Source organism: Globicephala melas, chromosome 1 (genome assembly GCF_963455315.2).
Source record: "Globicephala melas chromosome 1, mGloMel1.2, whole genome shotgun sequence".
Taxonomy (NCBI): domain Eukaryota; kingdom Metazoa; phylum Chordata; class Mammalia; order Artiodactyla; family Delphinidae; genus Globicephala; species Globicephala melas.
In genome coordinates this window covers 78974240-78998872 of record NC_083314.1, presented here as the reverse complement: position 1 = coordinate 78998872, position 24633 = coordinate 78974240, and the positions used below count along the sequence as shown (strand labels likewise).

At 38.0% G+C, this 24633-nt stretch overlaps 1 protein-coding gene across 1 annotated transcript in view; it reads left to right on the top strand.

Annotated features, from left to right (window-relative positions):
* SNX27 (sorting nexin 27) overlaps positions 1-24633 on the top strand; it is an 85510-nt gene that overhangs the window by 17470 nt on the left and 43407 nt on the right. Inside the window, exon 2 of the mRNA XM_030846483.2 lies at positions 6223-6454. Within this exon, the coding sequence (XP_030702343.1) occupies positions 6223-6454 (232 nt within the window). The remainder of the gene's footprint in view (positions 1-6222; positions 6455-24633) is intronic.

Sequence of the window (24633 nt, the reverse complement as noted above, 5' to 3'; positions counted from 1 at the left end):
AGAAAATATATTGCAGAGAAGATAGGGAGTTTGTTTAAAAAGCTTTGTGTAATTGAAAAGATAGAAAAGCTATGTTAAATTTTTAAAATTACCCATAGTTACCCTAACTTAGCTATTTTCATAGTTTACATACTGTGTCTATTTGGGGGCAGAAATATCTTATGTGCTCATAAGATCACAATGGACGATATTTTTATATTTTAAACGCAAAAAACCTCAAACAATATTTATAGTCTTTGTTTTTTGCATTTTACATATTATAAGGACTTTTCCATGTTTGCATATAGTCTTCTTAAATATTTTTTGAGTTGTAAGTTCATTTGCTTGATGTACTTCAACGTTATTAGAAGTTTTTCTAATGTTAGCTATTTGGCTGGACAAATTCTTTTTCAAATACTCTGTGAGAAGAAAATGCTTTACAGCCTTGAATGCTTAAAAATCTAAAAAGGGGATTCTAGGACTCCTAAAAAAGATCAATTATATTTATAATGTAATACAATAGTATTAATCAAGTGTTGAGTGAGTTTGATGTTTCTCACATTATGGCTTTAATAAACTAGACAGAGATGCTGTTGCTCTCTGGCTTAATTTTATAATCATCTGTTGCTGACATTCTTAACTACACTAGGCTTGAAATACGTGTCCTGTTGTTTTTAGGAGGTTAAGACAAAAGGCCAAAGCAGTAGTAGGGGTAAAACTAGCTCTGGCTTAATTTTCTCTTCATTATTTTGTTGAAATAGGCTTGTAAGACGTGAAAGTATTGAAGGCTTAGCTTATTTTCCACAAAGATATGGGAGGTGAAGGAAAAAGGGTGTGTTTTATCCATTAAACAATTTTGTACTGCAGATATGTGTAGAGATTCATCTATTGGGATCTTCATAACAACATTGTCAATAACAGCAAAAAAAAAATTCAGAGTAATCTAAAAGTAGAATAGGGGCTGTTTCACTCTGATGATGGACTATTTTACATTTCTAAATGAGGATATTATATAATTTTATTTTAAAATCAACTTTATTGAGGTTTAATTTACATACAGTCAAATGCACACATTTTGAGAGTTTTAAATCTGAGAAAAGTATAGATCTGTTTAACTACCACCCCAATCAAGATATAGAGCACATACATTACTTCAGAAAGCTTCCTTGTGTCTGTTGTACCCCCTACCCCTGCCCCCTCCCTGACAGACAACCACTGATCTGATAATTATCACTATAGAATAGTTTTGTCTATTCGGAACTTCAAATAAATGAAATCAAATCAAACAGACTCTTTTCTGTCTTCTTTGCTCAGTGTATTTTTGAGATTCATCCTTATTGTGGGCATCAGTAGTTTGGTCCTTTTTATTGCTGAGTAATACTCTGTGGCATGAATGTGCCACAGTTTATCTGTTTACCTCTTGATAGACATTTGGCTGTTTTCAGTTTTGGACTATGATGAATAAAGCTTCAGTGAACATTCAACTATAATTGTCTGTATGGACATGTTTTCATTTCTCTTGGGTAGATACGTAGGAGTGGAATTGGTAGGTCATATAGTAAATGTGTTTATGTTTCACATTATAAGAAACTGCCGGATTGTTTTTGCTTTATGCTCCCATCAGCATGCATGAGAATTCCATCTCTTCCACATCCTTGGCAAAACTTTTTTTATTTTAACCTTTCTGTGAACATGTAGCCGTTGTGTTTTAACCTACAGAATTGAGAAGTGTCTCCTACTGCTTGCAGTTATAGGACTTTATTGTCTGTTTTTTACAGGCTGCCTCTGGGGGACTAACTACACTTTAATTACTTTCCTGCGTGTCACAGGGGGTCAAAATAATATTCTGCTTACCACATAGAATGGCTCCTTCCTGTGGCACGTATAGTGATCGGCTGTGTCATACTTCCATCCATACCTAGTTTCATTATATACAGGTTCCTTCATAAACAGTATACAAATCCTGACTATTTAGAACTTTTTTTCCCTGCTTTTTTGGGAGTGTTTATATTAGCTTTGCAGTTTCCTCAGCTGGCTAACTTTAGTTGAATAAAAGTCTTACTTAAAGCCATTCCTGTTAGCTAGCTAAAGCCCTCTCCAGTGGGGTCAAATTTTGGTCTTATGTAAAAAATGAGGGGCATTTTATTAAAATTATCAAGTGTATCTTTACAATGCTGAAGACACAAAGTAATTGGGTATCATCTAGATGCGTAAGGAAACTAAATTTTGGTCTTAGTTGTGGATGGTTGGATTTTTTGGTTGCCTTCTTTTTTCCCTCAACATTTAATTTATTTTTAAAATTAATTAACTTTATTTATTTATTTTTGGCTGTGTTGGGTCTTCCTTGCTGCGTGCGTGCTTTCTCTAGGTGTGGCGAGCGCAGGCTACTCTTCGTTGCGGTGCGTGCACTTCTCATTGCGTTGGCTTTTCTTGTTGCGGAGTATGGACTCTAGGCACGCGGGCTTCCGTAGTTGTGGCTCGCGGGCTCTGGAGTGCAGGCTCAGTAGTTGTGGCGCATGGGCTTCATTGCTCCAGGGCATGTGAGAACTTCCCGGACCAGGGCTTGAACCCTTGTCCCCTGCGTTGGCAGGCGGATTCTTAACCACTGCGCCACCAGGGAAACCGTCTCCACATTTTATTTTGAAAAATTTCAAACATACAGAAAAGTTGAAGGAATTGCACGAGAATACCCGTTTACCACCTAGATTCTATAATTAACATTTTACTGTATTTGTTTAATCACGTATCTGTTGAAAATATTTGATGGTGTGTTTAAGCCTTTCTTTGTAGAAAAAGCATTGATGGGTAGAACTTACTGGGCAGTAGTTACTTTTGTGTGGTATAGGACTTAGTGGTTCTCTGATGCGGTAGTTCTCTTTTGAAGTTGACTGTCTTGTGTTTCCTATTATCATTGGTTGAGAGCTCAGTCATTTATTTTCAAATGAATTCCATCTAGATTATGTTACAAAGACAAAAGAAAAGCAAGGGAAATTGGTCATAGAAAGGGTTTGTTTGTATCATCAGGAGGCCAAAATACTGCCAACCTGCTTGCCCAGCTGATAGAAATGCTGTCACATGAATAACTACCTTTTATTGAGTGATTACTGTATTCTAGAGCTTTATCTCATTTGGGGTCTTACAATAACTCTGTTATCTTATTAGCCCCATTCTATGAGTTAAGAAATTGAGGCTTAATGAGATTGAATCATTTGCCAAATGTCTCATCTCTTAAATGGCACAACTGGTATTCAGACGAAAGTCTCTCTGACTCCAAAACCCATGCTTTGAACCAGAAGTCTTTAGTGCTGAAAGTTCCCTTTCTGCAGAATTTATAGTTTACATTCATTTTTGTCTTCAGAATCGGCCAAATTGGGCCACACCTAATATGAGTCTGGTATAGTAGCATTCTTGTGGAAAAGGGGATATCATATAAACATTTTTATGACTATGAAGGGCTCTTAATTCTTGAGGGAGGGCCCTTTTTGAAATCAGGCATCCTGGGGTTTTTACTGACCTATTTCATTCTCTGAAGAATTAAGGAATTTCCAGCTTGTATTAAATTGTGGAATGTATAGAATTCCTTCTACAGTTGAACCAGATAAGTATTAGCAAGTGTGTTTAGAATATGACACTGGTAGTTCTTTCCTGTTTTTTTTGTTTTTGTTGTTATTTTGGGTTTTTTTAAGAGGGTTTTGGGGATGATAGCCAATTTGAAGCTTGGTCTTACTATTAAAGAAGTGAAACCTAAGCAAGCTTCCTTGCTCCCTGCCTGCTTTTGGAGTAAGCGTCACTTAAGTTTGCCAATTTTCAGGGCTTATTTCTGTGAGTGACCCAAGGAACAGTGTATTCTAACTTGAAAACTGAATGGGTGGAGGTATGCATTGAAAACAATAGTTTTTAACCTTTCTGGAGATTACATACTCCTTTTTTGAAGCTGATGAAAGCTGTGGGCCCTCTTCCCAGAAAACAATGCATATATGTAGACAAATATAATTTTACATACAAAGTCTGTAGGGGTTCACTGACCGCCGCCCGCCCCCAAGCCTATCGACAGAGTAGTCCAGATTAAAAATCCTTTAAAATTAGGAAAAATTAGGGAGCTGAAAAATAAGATTTGAGCATCAGTTCTTAAACTTTTTTCACAAATGCTGATCTCATAAAATTGATTATACTAACATAAAAATCATGTTTTAGTATCCAAGATATTTACTTCAGTCTCTACAGTATTAGTTTTCCTCACCTTGTTAAAAAAAAAAAAAATTAACAAGGATATTCGTGAGTTAAGATTCCTAGGGATAGATCAAATTCTCTCTGTTGATTTTTAACTTTTGCCTTTTCCATTTTATTTCTTCTACCATCAAAATATTTTCCCAGAACTAGTAATTAGGTCAAAGATTCAGATGAAATGCTTTACCAATCCCCAACTTTAGGTTTACATTTATTCTTTAACCAAAATCTCTTCATAACCCATAGATACATAGTACTTCTTTCCTTAATATACTTTCTGGTATGAGTGTTCAGGCATTGATCTTGGCAAGTTACATGTTTTATTACATTAATCTTCACAACGACTCTGTTAGGGACTTATTATTGTCTCTCTTTTATAGACGTGGAAAGCAATGCTAAGAAAGGTTAAATGACTTAAGACCAGTTCTGGCAGGGCCAGGATTTGAACCCATTTAGATCTAGCTCCAAAGCCCATTTTCTTCTATTTTACCATCCTGCTCTATGATCAAAGAACTGACCACTTTTTCTGGCCACTGGTCTGACCTGATCTGAATTTTAAAAGCTCAAATTTCCATCAGTGGAGGGAGCTCTTTATTTTCTTCTATAGCTAGCCAGTTGTAAAATTGCTGTAGTGTGTGTGTGTGTGTGTGTGTGTATGTGTGTGTGTGTGTGTATTTAAGTTAGATTTTAGGTTGTGAAATGTCAAGAGCACTGAATTTACTGGCTAGATTGTTAAACCTAGAATAAGGAAGGAGGCTTAGCTGGATGATCTCCTGCCTGTTTATATAAATGGATGTTTCAGATACCATACTCTGACAGACAATTCCAGTGATTGAAAAGTTTGTGGAAGGCTTGTTACTAAACCTAGCATCATTTGCAGGAAGGAAAAACCCTAATGGTTTGGAACAAGAGTGAAAAAGAGTTTAAAGGGTAGATAAGCTTTTATGAAATTGACTAAAGGCCAGGTGTGTATTTCCTAACCCTCTTGGGATAGCCATGGGGGGAACCTCCAGGTCAGCTAGCTGCCTAGTGGTTTTTGCTGAGATAAGGGGTGGGGTCAGCATTCTGGAAGGGTAGTTCAGTTTGCTGAGTGAGTTTTGTGAGACTCAGCATCTTTCTTGACAAAATTATTGTTCTTCCAAACCTTGTACTTTTCCTAGTTTCAGCCTTTTTATACACAGTGGAACAGGAAGGAGAATGCGTAGGTTGATTTACTATGTAAACTTAGCGAGACATTTTTTAGTTTGAACTGATTACACAGGGCTTTAAGTGAGATAGCACAGAACAGAAAAAAAAGTAGATACTAATTGAAGTGATTGGGAGAACAAAGGAAGTTGGGTCAGATAATAAAATTTTAGAGAGTTTATCTCCTTGCCTTTTTAAAAACTGAGTGATAGAGGAAACTAGTGTGTATGAAGATATATATCATTTAATTCCCAAGGTGATGAAACTTGGTATAAAGGAAAATTAAGTTGACCGATTTTAAGATATGGGGAGAAATCAGATACAAATGTAAAAGAACTATCTTAAGTCATACTTTTTGGGTCTTTACAAATTAAGGGAGCATATTTTGTGAAAAATTTCTTTTGACAGAATTCCGAATTCTAAGAAATTTAAAAAGGACAAAGAACAGTTCAAATGGCAGGATTGTTAAAAGCCACTTTATTGTATTGTATACGTGCTTAGTTAGGATGAGGGAATTGGCTTTAAAAGCTTTGTTCCCTCATCAGCTTCACCCTTCTTCCCTTGTGTTTTCCTGAGGCTGTGTGCGAGGTTTTAGCATAGAGGAAGGGTAGGTCCTTTCACCTGTTGCCATTTTTCCCCCTGCCATAAGTTCACACACACTTTTTCACATTATGATTTGTAAAAACATAAACAGCTTTTCTGGAACCAAACTGATCTTTTTATTTTGTGGTTCATACTTCATGACACTGGAGTGGGGGCAGGAGGGTGGAGCTATAAGGTGTTTGGACCCTTCTGGTTTATGGGATTGTCTTTTTCCCTTTTTCCCCTTAGGAACGGCGTGAATGTTGAGGGGGCGACACACAAGCAGGTGGTGGACCTGATCCGAGCAGGCGAGAAGGAATTGATCTTGACAGTGTTATCTGTACCTCCTCATGAGGCAGATAACCTAGATCCCAGTGACGACTCGTTGGGACAGTCATTTTATGATTACACAGAAAAGCAAGCAGTGCCCATATCGGTCCCCACATACAAACATGTGGAGCAGAATGGTGAGAAGTTTGTGGTGAGTGTCAGCCCAACTCCATCCTCAAACACCTAGCTTTTGTTTCTCCCAATCTTATCATTTATGATATATATTAGAGCACTAGGATAAATGACTGCCACCTAGGTCAGTTTGCCTACCAGGAATATGGGTTTACACATAAAAGACACTGGCCCTGATTTATTGCAGGGAGTGAACTACAGTAATGGAAGAAGAGGCATATTTCTGCTTAAGTATAACTCCATTTTATTCTAGACAGTTTTAAGTTTGGGCCTTTTGCAATCATGTGTGAGTTTATTTTGTTTGTTCTTTTATTGGTTGTCATATCTCTTTGCTAATAGCAGTCTCTCACTGTTGACTCTGTAGAGTTATAGAGCAAGATTAATTTTAAAGTGTGGTGTGTCTTCCAAAACATTTGGGTAATACAGAGTTTGTCCATGTCAGAACCTACAAGTGCCCTATACCCCACTTCATATCTTGTTCTTTTTCATTTTCTTTGGAGATATCTGTGTGAATGATTAATTCTGGTTTTCTCCAAGGTCCTCATTATATTCTGCATGCAATTCACATGGGCTATTTTATACATTTCCAGTTTCTTGCTGTTGTAGATATGCAGGAAAGCCCATCTTGAATTCTGGATGATGTGTGCCAGCCCCTTTCCCAAATGCCTTTGTTTGTTCTTTAAAACCTAATTACAACTGATAGCCCAATCTGCTTAATTTTTCCCTTGGTTGCAGTATTCTTTATTTGCCTTTGATTATTTTGGGAGTGATGGTATAATGAGAAATTCATTAATCTTTGTGGAAAATGCAGTGCATTCTGTAGGTATTGGCAAACAGACGACATGTGTTTAAAGCTGATCTGCTGTTTAATGTTGCAGTCTCTGAAACTGAGATTTGTCCCCTGTATAGGAATGAGCTACTAGATATTTATGGTAAATTCTTTTTAATGGGGACATGAGAAAAGCAAGCAAGGAAGCCTGAAAAGTTCCAGAAGGAACAAATAATGTTTGACTGCATCTGTAATTTAGCTGGAGATGATAGCATGTAGGTTTTATGTCAGTCTGGTCTATGTATTCTCCGAACTATACACACAAAATTTAGAGTTTTGTGTTTCAGAGGTGCTATACTTCTTTTTAACCATTTTTTAAATTGAAGTATAGTTAATTTACAATGTTGTGTTAGTTTCAGGTGTACAGCAAAGTGATTCAGTTATACATACACATATATATCTATTCTTTTTCAGATTCTTTTCCATTATAGGTTATTACAGGATAGTTCCCTGTGTTTCCCAAGTAGGTCCTTGTTATTTATCTATTCTATATATAGTAGTGTATATATGTTAATCCCAAACTCCTGATTTATCTCCCCCACCCCAACCTCGTGCCCCACTATCCCCTTTGTTAACCATAAGTCTGTTTTCTGTGTCTGTGAGTCTATTTCTGTTTTGTAAATAAATTCATTTGTATCATTTTTTTTAGATTCTGCATATAAGTGGTATCACATAATATTTGTCTTTTTCTGACTTACTTAACTTAGTATGGTAATCTATAGGTCCATCCACGTTGCTGCAAATGGCATTATTTCATTCTTTTTTATGGCTGAGTAATATTCCATTCTGTATATGTAGCACATCTTCTTTATCCATTCATCTGTCAATGGACACTTAGGTTGCTTCCATGTCTTGGCTGTTGTACATAGTGCTTCTATGAACATTGGTGTGCATGTATCCTTTCAAATTAGAGTTTTTCTCCCGATATATGCCCACGAGTGGATTACTGTGTCATATGATAACTCTATTTTTAATTTTTTAAGGAACCTCCATACTGTTTTTCATAGCGGTGGCACCAGTTTACATTCCCACCAACAGTGTAGGAAGGTTCCTTTTTCTCCACACCCTCTCCAGCGTTTATTATTTGTAGACTTTTTTTAATGGTGGCCTTTTTGACTGGTGTGAGGTCATACCTCATTATAGTTTTGATTTGCATTTCTCTCATAATTAGCAATGTTGAGCATCTTTTCATGTGCCTCTGTGTCTTCTTTGGAGAAATGTCTTTTTAAGTCTTCTGCCCATTTTTTGATTGGGTTGTTTGGGTTTTTTTTGATATTAAGCTGTATGAACTGTTTGTATATTTTGGAAGTTAATCCCTCATCGGTAGCATCATTTGCAAATATTTTCTCCCAGTCCGTAGGTTGTCTTTTCATTTTGTATATGATTTCCTTTGCTGTGCAAAAGCTTTTAAGTTTAATTAGGTCCCATTTGTTTATTTTTGTTTTTACTTCCATTACTCTAGAAGATGCATCCAAAAAAATATTGCTGTGATTTTGTTTTGTCAAAGAGTGTTCTGCCTATGTTTTCCTCTAGGAGTTTTATAGTATCTGGTCTTACATTTAGGTCTTTAATCCATTTTGAGTTTATTTTTGTATCTGGTGTTAGAGAATGTTCTAATTCATTCTTTTACACGTAGCTATCCAGTTTCCCCAGCACCACTTATTGAAGAGACTGCCTTTTCTCCATTGTATATTTTTGCCTCATTTGTCATAGATTAATTGATCATAAGTGTGTGGGTTTTTTCCTGCGCTTTCTATCCTGTTCCATTGATCTATATGTCTGTTTTTGTGCCAATACTACACTGTTTTGATTACTGTAGCTTTGTAGTACAGTCTGAAGCCAGGGAGCATGATTCCTCTAGCTCCATTCTTCTTTCTCAAGATTGTTTTGGCTATTTAAGGTGTTTTGTGTTTCCATACAAATAAAAAATTTTTTTGTTCTAGTTTTGTGAAAAATGCCACTGGTAATTTGATAGGGATTGTGTTGAATCTGTATATTGCCTTGGGTAGTCATGGTAATTTTAACAATATTGATTATTCCAATCCAAGAACATGGTATATTTTTCCATCTGTTTGTGTCATCTTCAGTTTCTGTTATCAGTGTCTTATAGTTTTTGTAATACAAATCTTTTGCCTCCTTAGCTAGGTTTATTCCTAAGTATTTTATTCTTTTTGATATGATGGTAAATGGGATTGTTTCCTTAATTTCTCTTTCTGATATTTCATTTTTAGTGTATAGAAATGCAACAGATTTCTGTATATTAATTTTGTATCCAGCAACTTTACTGAATTCATTGATGAGCTCTAGTAGTTTTCTGGTAGCATCTTTAGGATTTTCTATGTGTAGCATCATGTCAATTGCAAACAGTGACAGTTCTGTTTCTTCTTTTCCAATTTGGATTCCTTTTATTTCTTTTTGTCTCTGATTGCTGTGGCTAGGGCTTCCAAAACTGTGTTGAATAAAAGTGATGAGAGTGGGCATCCTTGTCTTGTTCCTGATCTTAGAGGAAATGCTTTCAGCTTTTCATCATTGAGTATGATGTTAGCTGTGGGTTTGTCATATATGACCTTTATTTATTTTATTTTAAAATTTATTTATTTAATTTATTTATTTTGGGCTACATTGGGGCTTCGTTGCTACGCGCAGGCTTTTCTCTAGTTGCGGTGAGTGGGGGCTACTGTTCATTGCGGTGTGTGCGTTTCTCATCGTGGTGGCTTCTCTTCTTTCTTGTTGCCGAGCACGGGACCATGGGCTTCAGTAGTTGTGGCACGCGGGCTCAGTAGTCGTGGCTCGAGGGCTGTAGAGTGCAGGCTCAGTAGTTGTGGTGCATGGGCTTAGTTGCTCCACGGCATGTGGGATCTTCCTGGACCACGGATAGAACCCGTGTCTCCTGCATTGGCAGGCAGATTCTTAACCACTGCGCCACCAGGGAAGTCCCTATATGGCCTTTATTATGTTGAAGTATGTTTCCTCTGTGTCTACTTTCTGAAGAGATTTTATCATAAATGGATGTTGAATTTTATCAAAAGCTTTTTCTGCATCTATTGAGATGATCATATGGTTTTATTCTTCAGTTTGTTAGTGTGGTGTATCACATTGATTTGCAGATGTTGAAGAATACTTGGATCCCTGGAATAAGTCCCACTTGGTCATGGTGTATGACCCTTTTAATGTATTGTTGGAGTCGGTTTGCTAGTATTTTTTAAAAATTAATTTATTATTTATTTTTGGCTGCATTGGATCTTCGTTGCTGCGCAAGGGCTTTTCTCTAGTTGTGGCGAGCGGGGGCTACTCTTCATTGCGGTGTGCGGACTTCTCATTGCAGTGGCTTCTCTTGTTGCAGAGCATGGGCTGTGGGCGTGTGGGCTTCAGTAGTTGTGGCATGCGGGCTCAGTAGTTGTGGCTCGCGGGCTCTAGAGCACAGGCTCAGTAGGTGTGGTGCACAGGCTTAGTTGCTTTGAGGCATGTGGATCTTCCCGCACCAGGGCTCGAACCCGTGTCCTCTGCGTTGGCAGGCAGTTCCTTAACCACTTTGCCACCAGGAAAGTCCCAGTTTGCTAGTATTTTGTTGAGGATTTTTGTGTTCATCAGTGATACTGGCCTGTAATTTTCCTTTTTTGTGATATCTTTGTTTGGTTTTGGTATCAGGGTGATGGTGGCCTCATAGAATGAGTTAGTAAGTGTTCGTTCCTCTGCAATTTTTTAGAATAGTTTCAGAAGGATAGGTGTTAACTCTTCTGTAGATGTTAGTAGAATTCACCTGTGAAGCCATCTGGTCTTGGACTTTTGTTTGTTGGGAGTTTTTAAATTACTGATTCAATTTCAGTACTGGTAATTGGTCTCTTTATATTTTCTATTTCTTCCTGCTTCAGTCTTGGGAGATTGTACCATTCTAAGAATATGTCCATTTCTTCTAGGTTGTCCATTTTATGGATGTATAGTTTCTCGTAGTAGTCTCTCATGATCCTTTGTAGAGGTGCTATACTTTTAATCATAAGACATGTAAGAAGTAGAAATCAAGATTGGGCCCTAAAAATGGAGCAGATTGGATATTGAGACCTTTGGGGAATTACCTGAGACCTCGAGAACCTCTGTAGACTTAGAAAAGGAATGAAACTACTAATTGTCCTTTTTTAAAAAATCAACTTTATTGAGCATAATTTAGTAACATTAACATTCACCCATGTTAAATGTCTAGTTTCATGAGTTTTAATTAAAGCACATAGTTTTATAATCACCACAATCAAGATATAGAACATTTTCATTGTCCCAGGAAGTTCCCTCATGCCCCTTTGTAGTCAGTCCTCTTTCCCTTCCACTGCCTCTGTCAACCACTGATCACCTTTCTGTTACTGTATTCTGCCTTTTTTAGAATGTCAAATAAATGGAAGCATACAATATGTAGTCTTTCATGTCTAGCTTTGTTCACTTAGTATAGTCCTTTAAGATTGATACATGAGGGCTTCCCTGGTGGCGCAGTGGTTGAGAGTCCGCCTGCCGATGCAGGGGACACAGGTTCGTGCCCCGGTCTGGGAAGATCCCACATGCTGCAGAGTGGCTGGGCCCGTGCGCCATGGCCGCTGAGCCTGCACGTCCGGAGCCTGTGCTCTGCAACGGGAGAGGCCACAAGAGTGAGAGGCCCGCGTACTGAAAAAAAAAAAAAAGATTGATACGTGTTGTTGCATATATCAATAGTTTCTTCCTTTTTAATTACTGATAGTATTCCATTGGATGGATTTACTACAGTTTATTTATCTGTTTGCTTGTTGTTGCCCATTTGTGTTGTTTCCAGTTTGGGGCTATTATTAATGACGCTGCCATGAAATAACATTAATGTACAGGTCTTTATGTAGATTTATGTTTTCATTTCTCTTGAGTACATACACAGCTAGAAGTGGAATTGCAGGGTCAAATGAGAAAATGTCAAACTGTTTTCCAAAGAGGCTGTACTGTTTTTGTATTCTCATCTGTAGTGGAGCGTTCCAGTTGCTCCGTAACCTCTTGAATACTTGGTATTTTCAGTTTTTTAAATTCTAGCCATTCTAGTGAGTATAGTGGTGTTTCATTCTGATTTTAATTTTGCATTTGCCTAATGACTCATGATGAGTGTATTTTCATGTGCTTAATGGCTTTTCTTATATCTTCATTGTTAAAGTATCTGTTCTGCTCTTGCCCATTTAAAAAATTGGGCTGGGGCTTCCCTGGTGGTGCAGTGGTTGAGAGTCCACCTGCCGATGCAGGGGACACGGGTTCGTGCCCCGGTCCGGGAAGATCCCACATGCCGCGGAGCGGCTGGGCCTGTGAGCCATGGCCGCTGAGCCTGCATGTCTGGATCCTGTGCTCCGCAATGGGAGAGGCCACAACAGTGAGAGGCCCGTGTACCAAAAAAAAAAAAAGGGCTGTTTGTCTTATTTTGTTTTAAGTGTTATTTATGTATACTGTATATAAGTCTTTTATCAGATAAATGCTTTGTAAAATATTTCTCCCAGTCTGAGGCTTGCCTTTTTATTTTATTTTTAACAGTGTCTTTCAAAAAAACAAGTTTTAAACTCTGATGAAGTGTAGTTTGTCAATTTCTTTCTTTTATGAATAATGCTTTTTGTGTTCTAAGAAATCTGCCTACCTCAAGAACACAAATTTTTATGTTTTCTTCTAAAAGTTTTATAGTTTTAGCTTTCTGATTTTGTAATAACTTTATTTCGAAGTACGATTCACATACCATAAATTCACCCATTTAAAGTGTACAATTCAGTGATTCTTAATATGCTCACAGAATTGTGCAACTATCACCACAATTTTAGAACATTTTCATCATCTCAAAAAGAAACTCTAGGGGCTTCCCTGGTGGCGCAGTGGTTGAGAATCTGCCTGCCAATGCAGGGGACACAGGTTCGAGCCCTGGTCTTGGAGAATCCCACATGCCGTGGAGCAACTAGGTCCGTGAGCCACAGCTACTGAGCCTGTGCGTCTGGAGCCTGTGCTCCGCAACGAGAGGCCGCGACAGTGAGAGTCCCGCGCACCGCCATGAAGAGTGGCCCCCGCTCACCGCAACTGGAGAAAGCCCTCTCACAGAAACGAAGACCCAACATAGCCATAAATAAATAAATAAATTTATTAAAAAAAAAAAAAAAAGAAACTCTATACCCTTTAGCCATCATTCTCCAAACCTCCTATCCCCTCTAGTCCTAGGCAACCACTAATCTACTTTCCATCTCTATAGATTTGCCTATTCTGGATGTTTCATATAAGTGAAGCCATATGTATTTTCAAGGTTTATCCATGTTGTAGCATGTATCAGCCAAATGACACTCCATTGTATGAATATAGCACATTTAATTTATCTCTTCTTCTATTGATGGACATTTGGGGTTCTTTATATTTTTTGCCTCTTGTGTATATTGCTGGTATGAGCATGTGTGTATGAGTTTTTGTGTGGATACCTGTTTTCATTTCTCTTGGAAAGAAATACTTAGGAGTAGAATTGCTGGGTCATATGGTAACTCTTATGTTTAACCTTTTGAGGAAATGCCAAACTGTTTTCCAAAGTGGCCGCATCATAGTTTTATTCTTATGTTTAGGTCTGTGATCCATTTTGAGTTGATTGTTGTATATTGTATGATTTAAGGGTCAAGGTTATTTTTTCCCCCATATGGGTATCCAGTTTTAGCAACTTGTGTTGAAAAGAATATTCTTTCCGCACTGAAATACCTTGACATTATTGTTGAAGATCAGTTGAACATATATGTGTGGTTTTATTTCTGTATACTGTTCTGTTCCATTGAGTGTATGTCTGAACATTTTAATATTTATGTCATTTTGATGTTGTTCTCTTTTTAGTGTCTTTTTCATTGGGAATGGGTCATATCTTCTTGGTTCTTTGTACAGTGAGTAATTTTGGATTGTATCCTGGGTATTGTGAATGTTACATTGTGTAGACTCTGGATTCTGTGATATTCCTCTGAGGAATATTGATGTATTTGTTTTACTTGGCAGTTAACTGTAAGCTGTGTCAGCTTCTGTGAGTTGCACTTCAAGTCTCATTTCAATTCTTTCAGCTTTTGCTGTGCTACTTTTGAGTCTGTCTTGTGTATATATCATTTAGGGAGGGATCAGCCTGAGATGTATGTGATGTTCGTTCACAGAATTAAGGCATCCCCTTTTCTGGTTCTGTCTCTTTTGGATTCTCTACTCATTTTGGTGGCATCCATGATTGCCCAGAACCTTTCTCTCTTTCCTCTGGCCAGAAAGATGTCACAGTTTTTCTTGGAGTTTTAGTTGCTTAAGTTATGCTAATTTGTGACTGATACTCCCTCTCAGGGCAAAATTCCCTAAAAGCAGGAAACTCCCCAACTCTGTCAATTGCTTCATGTTTTGACTCCCCTTTACAATTTTAGTGTACCATTCAGAATCCTCAGGTTATTGGTTTTTGTATTTTTTCCAGAGCTTGTAGTTGTTCACTGGGAGGGTTGGTCTATAGAGAGTTTACCTGAAGCAGAATCTTCAGTTCTATCCATGTTTTCTTTATGTATAATGAAGTCATTATGTCTTAAATTGAATTGACACCTTAAACATCTCTTGCATTGTTCTTTGTTCTGAAGTCTGTCTCTAATATTAACATATAGCCACTAATAGCCGCTTCAGCTTTCTTTTGGTTATTGTTTTCATTGGATATCTTTTCCATTCTTTTACTTTTAACCGATCTGTATAATTATACTTAAAATGGGTTTCTTGTAGACACCATATAGTTGTATCTTGCTTTTTTTGTGCAATCTGGCAATCTTGGTCTTTTACTTGGAGTGTATAGTCTGCATACTTAGTATAATTATTTTATTTATTTATTTTTAAATTAATCAATTTATTTTTGGCTGCATGGGGTCTTCTTTGCTGTGCACAGGCTTTCTCTAGTTGTGGTGAGCAGGGGCTACTCTTCGTTGTGGTGCGCGGGCTTCTCATTGTGGTGGCTTCTCTTGTTGCGGAGCACAGGCTCTAGGCGCGCAGGCTTCAGTAGTTGTGGCTCGCAGACTCTAGAGTGCAGGCTCAGTAGTTGTGGCACATGGGTTCAGTAGTTGTGGCTCGTGGGCTCTAGAGTGCAGGCTCAATAGTTGTGGCGCATGGGCTTAGTTGCTCCGCGGCATGTGGGATCTTCCCGGACCAGGGCTCGAAGCTGTGTCCCCTGCGTTGGTAGGCAGATTCTTAACCACTGTGCCACCAGGGAAGTCCCAGTATAATTATTGATATAGTTAGGTTTAAATCTACCATATTCTTTATTATCTATATCTCATGTGTTCTTTATTCCTTTTTCCTCCTTTCTTGCCTTCTTTTCGATTAATAGAGTATTTTTAATGATCCCATATTATCTCCATATAATTGTTGTTTTATTTTGTTAGTGGTTGTTCTACATTTACAGGATACATCTTTTTAAGTATTATCTTCAAATAATACAATATTACTTATCATTTAGTATAAGAATTTTATAGCAGTACATTTCATTTCCACCTTCTATCCTTTGTGCTGTTGTTATACATTTTACTTCTATATGTACTATAAAGTCCATGATATTTTGTTGTTGTCTTTGCTTTAAATAATTAAAGAGGGGACTTCCCTGGTGGTCCACTGGGTAAGAATCTGCACTCCCAGTGCAGGGGGCCTGGGTTCGATCCCTGGTCTGGGAACTAGATCCCACATGCATGCCACAACAAGGAGTCTGCATGCTGCAACTAAGAGTCCGCACGCTGCAACTAAGAGTCCACGTGCTGCAACTAAGAGTCCACGTGCTGCAACTAAGAGTCCACGTGTGGCAACTAAGAGTCTGCATGCTGTAACTAAGAAGCCTGCATACTGCAGCTAAAGATCCCGCATGTGGCAACTAAACACGCCACAACGAAGATCCCGTGTGCCGCAGCTAAGACCTGGCACAGCCTAAGTAAATAAATATTAAAAAAATAATTAAAGAGATTGAAAATGAGAAGAGTTTCTTTATATTCAAGCACATATTTACCATTCCTGGTGTACTTCATTCCTTTGTGTAACTGCAGTTTCCATCTGGTATCATATTGATTCTGCCTGAAGAATTTCCATTAATATTCTTGTAGTGTAGATCTGCTGGCAATGAATTCTCTCAGCTTTTGTTGATCTGAAAAAGGCTTTATTTCACCCTTATTTTATTTTATTTTTTTTCGGAGTTTGTAAGTTGTGTTCTGACACCTTTTTAAAATGGGCAGTTATGTCAGGGACATAACTTGACCCAAACTAAACCTGTGGTAAGAGCTGGGTTTAAAAGGGTCTAGTTTCATTTTCCCTTAGGAGATTTTTATTTATTTTAAAATTTTTATTGGGGCTTCCCTGGTGGCGCAGTGGTTGAGAGTCCGCCTGCTGATGCAGGGGACACGGGTTCGTGCCCCGGTCCGGGAAGATCCCACATGCTGCGGAGCGGCTGGGCCTGTGAGCCATGACAGCTGAGCCTGCACGTCCAGAGCCTGTGCTCCGCAACAGGAGAGGCCACAACAGTGAGAGGCCCGCGTACCGCAAAAAAAAAAAAAAAAAAAATTATTGAAGTGTAGTTGATTTACAATGGTGTGCCAGTTTCTGCTGTACAGCAAAGTGACACAGTTATACATACATATATCTATATATATATCTATATATACTCTTTTTCATATTCCTTTTTCTTTTAAAATTTTTGAATTTTTATTTTTTTATACGGCAGATTTTTATTAGTCATCAATTTTATACACATCATTGTATACATTTCAATCCCAATCGCCCAATTCATCACACCACCATCCCCACCCCCCACCCCCCACCCCCGCCGCTTTCCCCCCGTGGTGTCCATACGTTTGTTCTCTACATCTGTGTCTCAATTTCTGCCCTGCAGACTGGTTCATCTGTACCATTTTTCTAGGTTCCACATACATGCGTTAATATACGATATTTGTTTTTTTCTTTCTGACTTACTTCACTCTGTATGACAGTCTCTAGATCCATCCACGTCTCAACAAATGACCCAATATCGTTCCTTTTTAGAGCTGAGTAATATTCCATTGTATATATGTACCACATCTTTTTTATCCATTCGTCTGTCAATGGGCATTTAGGTTGCTTCCATGACCTGGCTATTTTAAACAGTGCTGCAATGAACATTGGGGTGCATGTGTCTTTTTGAATTATGGTTTTCTATGGGTATATGCCCAGTAGTGGGATTGCTGGGTCATATGGGAATTCTATTTTTAGTTTTTTAAGGAACCTCCATGCTGTTCTCCATAGTGGCTGTATCAATTTACATTCCCACCAACAGTGCAAGAGGGTTCCCTTTTCTCCACACCTTTTCCAGCATTTATTGTTTGTAGATTTTCTGATGATGCCCATTCTAACTGGTGTGAGGTGATACCTCATTGTAGTTTTGATTTGCATTTCTGTAATAATTAGTGATGTTGAGGAGCTTTTCATTTGCTTCTTGGCTATCTGTATGTCTTCTTTGGAGAAATGTCTGTTTAGGTCTTCTGCCCGTTTTTGGATTGGGTTGTTTGTTTTTTTAATATTGAGCTGCATGAGCTGTTTATATATTTTGGAGATTAATCCTTTGTCGATTCATTTGCAAATATTTTCTCCCATTCTGAGGGTTGTCTTTTCGTCTTGTTAATGGTTTCCTTTTTTAAAAAAAATTTTATTTATTATGGCTGTGTTGGGTCTTCGTTTCTGTGTGAGGGCTTTCTCTAGTTGCAGCAAGTGGGGGCCACTCTTCATGGCGGTGCGCAGGCCTCTCACTGTCGAGGCCTCTCTTGTTGTGGAGCACAGGCTCCAGATGCGCAGGCTCATTAACTGTGGCTCACGGGCCTAGTTACTCCGTGGCATGTGGGGTCTTCCCAGACCAGGGCTGGAACCCGTGTCCCCTGCATTGGCAGGCAGATTCTCAACCACTGCGCCACCAGGGAAACCCTATGGTTTCCTTTGCTGTGCAAAAGCTTTGAAGTTTCATTAGGTCCCATTTGTTTATTTTTGTTTTTATCTCCATTACTCTAGGAGGTGGATCAAAAAAGATCTTGCTGTGAGTTATGTCAAAGAGTGTTCTTCCTATGTTTTCCTCGAAGAGTTTTATAGTGTCCGGTCTTATGTTTAGGTCTCTCATCCATTTTGAGTTTATTTTCATGTATGGTGTTAGGGAGTGTTCTAATTTCATTCTTTTACATGTACCTGTCCAGTTTTCCCAGCACCACTTATTGAAGGGAATGTCTTTTCTCCATTGTATATCCTTGCCTCCTTTGTCATAGATTAGTTGACCATAGGTGCATGGGTTTATCTCTGGGCTTTCTATCTTGTTCCATTGATCTGTGTTTCTGTTTTTTGTGCCAGTACCATATTGTCTTGATTACTGTAGCTTTGTAGTATAGTCTGAAGTCAGGGAGTTGAATTCCTCCAGCTCCGTTTTTTTCCCTCAAGACTGCTTTGGCTGTTCTGGGTCTTTTGTGTCTCCATACAAATTTTAAGATTTTTTGTTCTAGTTCCGTAAAAAATGCCATTGGTAATTTGATAGGGATTGCATTGAATCTGTAGATTGCTTTGGGTAGTATAGTCATTTTCTCAATATTGATTCTTCCAGTCCAAGAACATGGTATATCTCTTCATCTGTTGGTATCATCTTTAATTTCTTTCATCACTGTCTTATAGTTCTCTGCATACAGGTCTTTTGTCTCCCTTGGTAAGTTTATTCCTAGGTATTTTATTCTTTTTGTTGCAATGGTAAATGAGAGTGTTTCCTAAATTTCTCTTTTGGCTTTTTCATCATTAGTGTATAGGAATGCAAGAGATTTCTGTGCATTAATTTTGTATCCTGCAACTTTACCAAATTAATTGATTAGCTCTAGTAGTTTTCTGGTGGCATCTTTAGGATTCTTTATGTACAGTATCATGTCATCTGCAAACAGTGACAGTTTTACTTCTTCTTTTCCAATTTGTATTCCTTTTATTTCTTTTTCTTCTCTGATTGCTGTGGCTAGGACTTCCAAAACTATATTGAATAATAGTGGTGAGAGTGGACATCCTTGTTTTCTTCCTGATTTTAGAGGAAATGCTTTCAGTTTTTCACCATTGACAACGATGTTTGCTGTGGTTTGTCGTATATGGCCTTTATTATGTTGAGGTAGGTTCTCTCTATGCCCACTTTCTGAAGAGTTATCATAAATGGGTGTTGAATTTTGTCAAAAGCTTTTTTTGCATCTATTGAGATGATCATATGGTTTTTACTTTTCACTTTGTTAATATGCTGTATCACATTGATTGATTTGTGTATATTGAAGAATCCTTGCATCCCTGGGATAAATCCCACTTGATCATGGTGTATGATCCTTTTAATGTGTTATTGGATTCTCTTTGCTAGTATTTTGTTGAGGATTTTTGCATCTATATTCATCAGTGATATTGGTCTGTAATTTTCTTTTTTTGTAGTATCTTTGTCTGGTTTTGGTATCAGGGTGATGGTGGTCTCATAGAATGAGTTTGGGAGTGTTCCTTCCTCTGCAATTTTTTGGAAGAGTTTGAGAAGGATGGGTATTAGCTTTTCTCTAAATGTTTAATAGAATTCACCTGGAAAGCTGTCTGGTCCTGGACTTTTGTTTGTTGGAAAATTTTTAATCACAGTTTCAATTTCATTACTTGTGATTGGTCTGTTCATATTTTCTATTTCTTCCTGCTTTAGTCTTGGAAGGTTATACCTTTCTAAGAATTTGTCCATTTCTTCCAGGTTGTCCATTTTATTGGCGTAGAGTTGCTTGTAGTAGTCTCTTAGGATGTTCTGGATTTCTGTGGTGTCTCTTGTAACTTCTCCTTTTTCATTTCTAATTTTATTGATTTGAGTCCTCTCCCTCTTTTTCTTGATGAGTCTGGCTAGTGGTTTATCAATTTTGTTTATCTTCTTAAAGAATCAGCTTTTAGTTTTATTGATCTTTGTTATTGTTTTATTTGTTTCTATTTCATTTATTTTTGCTCTGATCTTTATGATTTCTTTCCTACTGCTAACTTTGGGTTTTGTTTTTTCTTCTTTCTCTAGTTCCTTTAGGTGTAAGGTTAGATTGTTTATTTGAGATTTTTCCTGTTTCTTGATGTAGGCTTGTATAGCTATAAACTTCCCTCTTAGAACTGCTTTTGCTGTATCCCATAGGTTTTGGATCATTGTGTTTTCATTGTCATTTGTCTCTAGGTATTTTTTGATTTTCTCTTTGATTTCTTCAGTGATCTCTTGGTTATTTAGTAACGTATTGTTTAGCCTTCATGTGTTTGTGTTTTTTACTTTTTTTCCCTGTAATTCATTTCTAATCTCATAGCATTGTGGTCAAAAAGATGCTTGATATGATTTTAGTTTTCGTAAACTTACTGAGGCTTGATTTGTGACCCAAGATGTGATCTCTCCTGGAGAATGTTCCATGCGCACTTGAGAAGAAAGTATAATCTGCCGTTTTTGGATGGAATGTCCTAAAAATATCAATTAAATCTGTCGGTCTGTTGTGTCATTTAAAGCTTCTGTTTCCTTATTTATTTTCATTTTGGATGATCTGTCCATTGGTGTAAATGAGGTGTTAAAGTCCCCCACTATTATTGTGTTACTGTCGATTTCCTCTTTTAGAGCTGTTAGCAGTTGCCGTATGGATTGAGGTGCTCCTGTGTTGGGTGCATATATATTTATAATTGTTATATCTTCTTCTTGAATTGATCCCTTGATCATTATGTACTGTCCGTCCTTGTCTCTTGTAACATTCTTTATTTTAAAGTGTATTTTATCTGATATGAATATTGTTACTCCAGCTTTCTTTTGATTTCCATTTGCATGGAATATCTTTTTCCATCCTGTCACTTTCAGTCTGTATGTGTCCCTACGTCTGACGTGGGTCTCTTGTAGACAGCATATATATGGGTCTTATTTTTGTATCCATTCAGCAAGCCTGTGTCTTTTGGTTGGAGCATTTAATCCATTCACGTTTAAGGTAATTATCGATATGTATATTCCTGTGACCATTGTCTTAATTGTTTTGGGTTTGTTTTTGTAGGTCCTTTTCTTCTCTTATGTTTCTCACTTAGAGAAGTTCCTTTAGCATTTGTTGTAGAGCTGGTTTGGTGGTGCTGAATTCTCTTAGCTCTCACTTCTCTGTAAAGCTTTTGATTTCTCCAGCGAATCTGAATGAGATCCTTGCCGGGTAGAGTAATCTTGGTTGTAGGTTCTTCCTTTTCATCACGTTAAGTATATCATGCCACTCCCTTCTGGCTTGTAGAGTTTCTGCTGAGAAATCAGCTGTTAACCTTATGGGAGTTCCCTTGTATGTTATATGTCATTTTTCCCTTGCTGCTTTCAATAATTTTTCTTTGTCTTTAATTTTTGCCAGTTTGATTACTATGTGTCAGCATGTTTCTCCTTGGGTTTATCCTGTATGGGACTCTGCGCTTCCTGAACTTGGCTGGCTATTTCCTTTCCCATGTTAAGGAAGTTTTCGATTATAATCACTTCAAATATTTTCTCTGGTCCTTTCTCTCTCCCTTCTTCTTCTGGGACCCCTATAATGCAAATGTTGTTGCGTTTAATGTTGTCCCAGAGGTCTCTTAGGCTGTCTTCATTGCTTTTCATTCTTTTTTCTTTATTCTGTTCTGCAGCAGTGAATTCCACCATTCTGTCTTCTAGGTCACTTATCCATGCTTCTGCCTCAGTTATTCTGCTATTGATTCCTTCTAGTGTAGTTTTCATTTCAGTTATTGTATCGTTCATCTCTGTTTGTTTGTTCTTTACTTCTTCTAAGTCTTTGTTAAACATTTCTTGCATCTTCTCGATTTTTGCCTCCATTCTTTTTCCGAGGTCCTGGATCATTTTCACTATCATATTCTGAATTCTTTTTCTGGAAGGTTGCCTATCTCCACTTCATTTAATTGTTTTTCTGGGGTTTTATCTTTTTCCTTAATCTGATACATAGCCCTCTGCCTTTTCATCTTGTCTATCTTTCTGTGAATGTGGTTTTTGTTCCACAGGCTGCAGGATTGTAGTTCTTCTTGCTTCTATTCTCTGCCCTCTGGTCCACCCTTATGTTTTAAAGATATTTTTACAGGGCATAATATTCTGGGGTGATGGTGTTTTCTTTCAGTACTTTAAAAATGTCACACCAAGGAACCACTCTTAGTTTCGTCAATTTTTTCTATTGTTTTGTTGTTGTCATTGTTGTTATTTAGTCTCTATTTCATTTATTTCTGCTCTGATCTGTATGATTTCTTCTACTAACTTTGTTTTGTTTGCTCTTTTTCTAGTTACTTTAGGTGTAAAATTAGCTTGTTTATTTGAGATATTTCTTTTCTCCTGTGGTAGACTTGTATCGCTATAAACTTTGCTCTTAGAACTGCTTTTCCTGTGTCACATAGATTTTGGATCGTTGTGTTTTCATTTTCATTTGTCTCCAGGTATTTTTAAATTTCTTTGATTTCTTCAGTGACCCATTGGGTGTTGAGTAGCACATTGTTTAGCCTCCATGTGTTTGTGTTTTTTGCAGGTTTTTCTTGTAGTTCATTTCTAGTCTCATAGCATTGTGGTCAGAAAAGATGCTTGATATGGTTTCAGTTTTAAATTTACTGAGACTTGTTTTGTGACCTAACATGTTATCTATTCTGGAGAATGTTCCATGTGCACTTGAAAAGAATGAGCAATTTGCTGCTTTTGGATGGAATGTTCTATATATATATCTGTTAAGTCTATCTAATCTAATGGGTCATTTAAGGCTAGTGTTCTGTTATTGATCTTCTGTTTGGATCATCTGTCCATTGTTGTAGGTGGGGTGTTAAAGTCCCCTACTGTCATTGTGTTACTGTCAGTTTCTCCTCCTCTGTGTCTGTTAATGTTTGCTTTATGTATTCAGTGCTCCTATGTTGGGTGCATATATATTTACAGTTGTTATATCTTCTTCTTGGATTTATTCATTGATCGTTATGTAATGTCCTTCTTTATCTCTTATTACAGTCCTTGTTTTATAGTCTATTTGGTCTGATATAAGTATTGCTATTCTGGCTTGTTTTACATTTTCATTTGCATGGAGTACCTTTTTCTATTCCCTCACTTTCTGCCTGTGTGTGTCTTTATATCTGAAGTAAGTCTCTTTTAGGCAACATATATATGGTTCTTGTTTTTGTATCCATTCAGCAACTCTATGTCTTTTTTTTTTTTTTTTTTTTTGCGGTACGTGGGCCTCTCACTGTTGTGTGCTCTCCTGTTGCGGAGCACAGGCTCCGGACGCGCAGGCTCAGCGGCCATGGCTCACAGGCCCAGCAGCTCCGCAGCATGTGGGATCCTCCCGGACCGGGGCACGAACCTGCGTCTCCTGCATCAGCAGGTGGACCCTCAACCACTGCGCCACCAGGGAAGCCCAACTCTATGTCTTTTTTTTTTTTTTTTTTTTTTTGCTGTATGCGGGCCTCTCACTGTTGTGGCCTCTCCCGTTGTGGAGCACAGGCTCCGGACGCCCAGGCTCAGCAGCCATGGCTGACGGGCCCAGCCGCTCCGCGGCATGTGGGATCTTCCCGGACCGGAGCACAAACCCGTGTCCCCTGCGTCGGCAGGCGGACTCTCAACCACTGCGCCACCAGGGAAGCCCATATGTCTTTTGATTGGAGCATTTAGCCCATTTACATTTGAAGTAATTATTGATAGGTTTGTACTTATTGCCATTTTATTGTTTTGGGGTTGCTTTTATGGCTCTTATTGTTCTTTTCTTCTTTTTTTTTTTTGACTCTCTTTCCATATCCCTAGTGTTATGTTTGGATTCCTTTCTCTTCTTTGTGTGTATATCTTTTATAGACTTTTGGTTTGTGATTACCATGAAGTATATATATAGCAATCTATCTGTCCATCTATTTATATGATTATTTTAAGTTGCTGATCTCTTAATTTCGAATGCATTTTAACAATCCTGCGTTTTTACTCCTCGCCACATTTACTGGTTTTTTTTTTTTGCGGTACGTGGGCCTCTCACCGTTGTGGCCTCTCCCATTGCGGAGCACAGGCTCCGGACACACAGGCTCAGCGGCCATGGCTCACGGGCCCAGCCACTCCGCAGCATGTGGGATCCTCCCGGACTGGGGCACGAACCCGCGTCCCCTGCATCGGCAGGCGGACTCCCAACCACTGCGCCACCAGGGAAGCCCACGTTTACTGTTTTTAACATCATCTTGTACATCCTTTTTTGGTGTGTGTATCCATTAACTGCTTATTGTGATATTGATGATTACGATACTTTTGTCTTTTAACCTTCCTACTATCTTTATGAGTAGCTGATCAACTACCTTCATTGTATGTTTGCCTTTACCAACGAGATTTTTCCTTTCATAATTTCTTCTTTCTAGTTGTGGTCTTT